Source organism: Otolemur garnettii, unplaced genomic scaffold (assembly GCF_000181295.1).
Source record: "Otolemur garnettii isolate 467f Iridium unplaced genomic scaffold, OtoGar3 scaffold00010, whole genome shotgun sequence".
NCBI lineage: Eukaryota > Metazoa > Chordata > Mammalia > Primates > Galagidae > Otolemur > Otolemur garnettii.
The window spans coordinates 2,002,715-2,005,753 of NW_003852405.1; the positions used below are offsets into that span (position 1 = coordinate 2,002,715).

Sequence of the window (3,039 nt, forward strand, 5' to 3'; positions counted from 1 at the left end):
AAAAAAAAAAAAAACTCAAATGACATTTCCACTGTCATTTCTGGTGCTAGTGCCTATGCTAGTGCCTATGTTATCACATCTGCAAAGCTTCAAAGCAAGTGAAAGTCATGTTCTGAATTCAGGCTACCCATAAAAGCAATAAAAGCAAATTATATCTCCTTATGATGCTACCCTGTAAATGAAGGTCAAGTTCAGCATCTAGCCCAGGACCAACAAATATAGAATTTTGAGAGAAAGGGGACTCAGTTTTTCAAAATCCCATTTCTAAGAATTTGAAGATCATGAAAGTCAAACAGGTCTTAATTCTTAGGGCATCAGGGAGCAGGACTCTGGGAGGAGACTGGGTCATTTCGGTAGGCATTGCCCTGTGCAGCCTTTATAGAAATGTTGGTAGTTGTGGGAATGGGGGGAGTAAAAGAAAGGACAGCATAAATGAAGAAAGAAGCCTTTCAGAATCCCCCCAGGGAAGATAAATCCATGGTCTAATAATCTCATTGTTTCCCTCATCCCTTGACAGCTTGTCTCAAATTCTGTTAGATCCATTTGTCTAGTTTAATGATAAAATTGTTCTCTTTCACTTCAGGTTCTGCTCTGGATCTCTCATAATGGCTTTCCTAGTTCTGGATGCCAGTCACTCAGAGCCTTGATAGTGCTCTTACATGGGCCCCTCTGGTACTACTGGAGTGGTGGGTCAGAACAGGAAAGCGGCCAGAGGTGAAAGAGTTCAGTCAGGAGTTGGCCCAACTGCTCTTGAGGCAGGAGGGAAAGTGGAAAGTCCCCACCAGGTCCTGGAGTTTGCACTTGGGAGCTCCCATACTGGACTGACAATCCCAAATGCACTATTGCCCCTGAATTCCAAATTTGATGTTTCTCATCCAAACCATGATTTAGGAATTGGTGACACAATGCTCATTCCTGCCTCCAGTGAGTTCACAGCCCTTTAGAACTCAATCCTTCTCAGTATTAATGGTAACATTCCCTAGCTGAATTCTGTGCTGAGAGCACATAAACTGAGTTATTCACACACCATTTGATATGTGGACTGTCTAATTTATAAACTCTTCCATAGCATTGCATTAAATGCCCTCCAAGTCTTTGCTATTTGAGAAAGTGACTGCCACTGTCCACATCAGGAGGTCTTGAGTACTGAAGAAGAGCACACCAATGTCTCAAAGTATCAGTGAAGCAAGGAGATGGTATTTCCACTACCAGTGGTTCTCAACCTTCCAAATGCCGTGGCCCTTTAATACAGTTCCTGTGGGTTGTGACCCACAGGTTGAGAACCGCTGCACTAGACCATAATAGGGGAAACTGAGGACCTAGGCAAGTGATTTCAAGGTCACAGGGTAAGTCTAATGTGGTAGCATATTACAGCATGTCAACCCATTTCGAGCATAAGGAGACTCCAGGGATGGTCTGATCAACATCTGACTAATGTTGGAAACTGAAGTCCAGAGAAGTGACTTCCCAAGGTGACACTGCTGGGAAAGGCAGGTCTAGATCTGGAACCCAGTGCCCTGGTTTCCTAGATGAATGTTCTATCTTACTCTGTATGCCACATCTTAGCCATCTTGTGATTTTTATACTATCTTATTTTTTTCCCTTTTACGTATTCCTAGAGCTATGAGCTGGGTTCATTCATTCATGCATCCATTCCCTCACTTATGTACAGGAACCCGGATTATTTCAGTGACCTCAGCAGGGAATTGCGAGTTGGGAGCCTACTCCCTGAGTCCATCACCCCAGAATCATCCAGGTGCTAGTGGGTTTGGGGGCAGAATGGTTTCCATCGCCTGCCTCCCTCCCTCCTTTGCCCTCCGAGGCTTTCCTCTAGGTAGAGCGGACCTCGTCCCCCTCGTCCTCCTCCCTCCTCCCGCCACCAAGTAGTGGTATGTGCAGGATCAGAATTCTGGAAAGGTTACAGCCGGGTCCTCTCGCCCGAGTGAAATGTGAGCGCCCTGGGCAAAGGCTCCTTGCACATAGAAGGACCGAATCCGGGACTCTACACTCCTCGCTCCTCACCCTCCTGCCACCAAGCCCAGAGAAGCAGTCCTAGTCCTCCCCTCCCCCGCCCACCTGTCACCGCCCCCCACCCTTCCGCAGTAGCCCGGCCTCTGCACCTTCCCAGCCCCCACTCTGGCCACATTGCTTCGGGTCAGCGTCACAGCCCAGGCTCCAGAAATAGCCCGGAGCTGGGGCAGCGACTCACCCACTGGAGAACTTTGATGAAGCCCAGCGGTTCCTCCAGACGACGCCAGCGCAGCCCCACGAGTAGGCGGTCCACCTGCGGACACAGAGCCGGCCTGGGGTCAGGGTGGTGGGAAACCCCAGAAAAGCACTGGCCCCTTCCTCCTGTTCACACCCGGGCCAGGGAGCAGAATAAGGGTGAAGTCTGATTCTTAGAGGGGGCAGTGAGAGAGCCCACGGGCGCAGAGCGAATACCTGCTGGCGCGGCGACTTGTCTGCGGTGCGGCTGGTGCCTTCCGTCGAGGACATGCTGGCGCGGCGGGGCTGGGGCGCAGCGCCGGGGCTCGTCTCCCTCGCCTACAGGCTGCGCAAACGGCAGTCGAGCTGGGGGCTCCTGGCTCGCCGCAGGGCAATCGAGCGGAGCCGGAGCGCGAGCGGCCGTCGGCGGGCCGGGATCCAGACTGCTGGCTAGGTCTCGGGGACTCTGCTGCTCGCGCTCTCTGGGACTGTGGCCGCCGCTGTGCCCCACCGGCAGCAGAAAGCCCCCGAGTCCGATTCAAACTTCTGTCAAACTCGCAAGCAAATTTGGCAGCCTAGTCACGTGGCGTGCACTCCCCAGCCCTTCTCCCGCCCCCTTGGTACTTTTCTCCGCTTGCAGGGTGCCTTAAAGGGACCTGTGGCTTCTGTGATTAGTTCCGCCGCGAGGGGGCTCAGGTTCTTTGCCAGAACCTCTAGGGCCGGTCCCCACTGAAACCGCTCCAATCCCAGCGCGAAAGTCTGGAGCTCCAGGACGCACTGGTTATTCCGTTTTATTTCCCTGTTTTCATAGATTAAGAGCGGCTCTGCGCCGTT

The 3,039-nt window shown here is 52.2% G+C and overlaps 1 protein-coding gene across 3 annotated transcripts in view; it reads right to left on the bottom strand.

Moving 5' to 3' along the window:
- Nucleotides 1–2,800, bottom strand: part of SYPL2 (synaptophysin like 2) — a 12,998-nt gene extending 10,198 nt beyond the window's left edge. For all 3 annotated transcript variants that reach the window (XM_003784067.2, XM_012801676.1, XM_012801675.2), the window contains exons 1-2: nt 2,443–2,800; nt 2,210–2,284 (exon numbers count right to left, since the gene is read on the bottom strand). In XM_003784067.2, the coding sequence (XP_003784115.1) occupies nt 2,210–2,284; nt 2,443–2,496 (129 nt within the window). In that variant the 5' untranslated portion in view covers nt 2,497–2,800. The remainder of the gene's footprint in view (nt 1–2,209; nt 2,285–2,442) is intronic.
- Between the last annotated feature and the right edge of the window lie 239 nt (nt 2,801–3,039).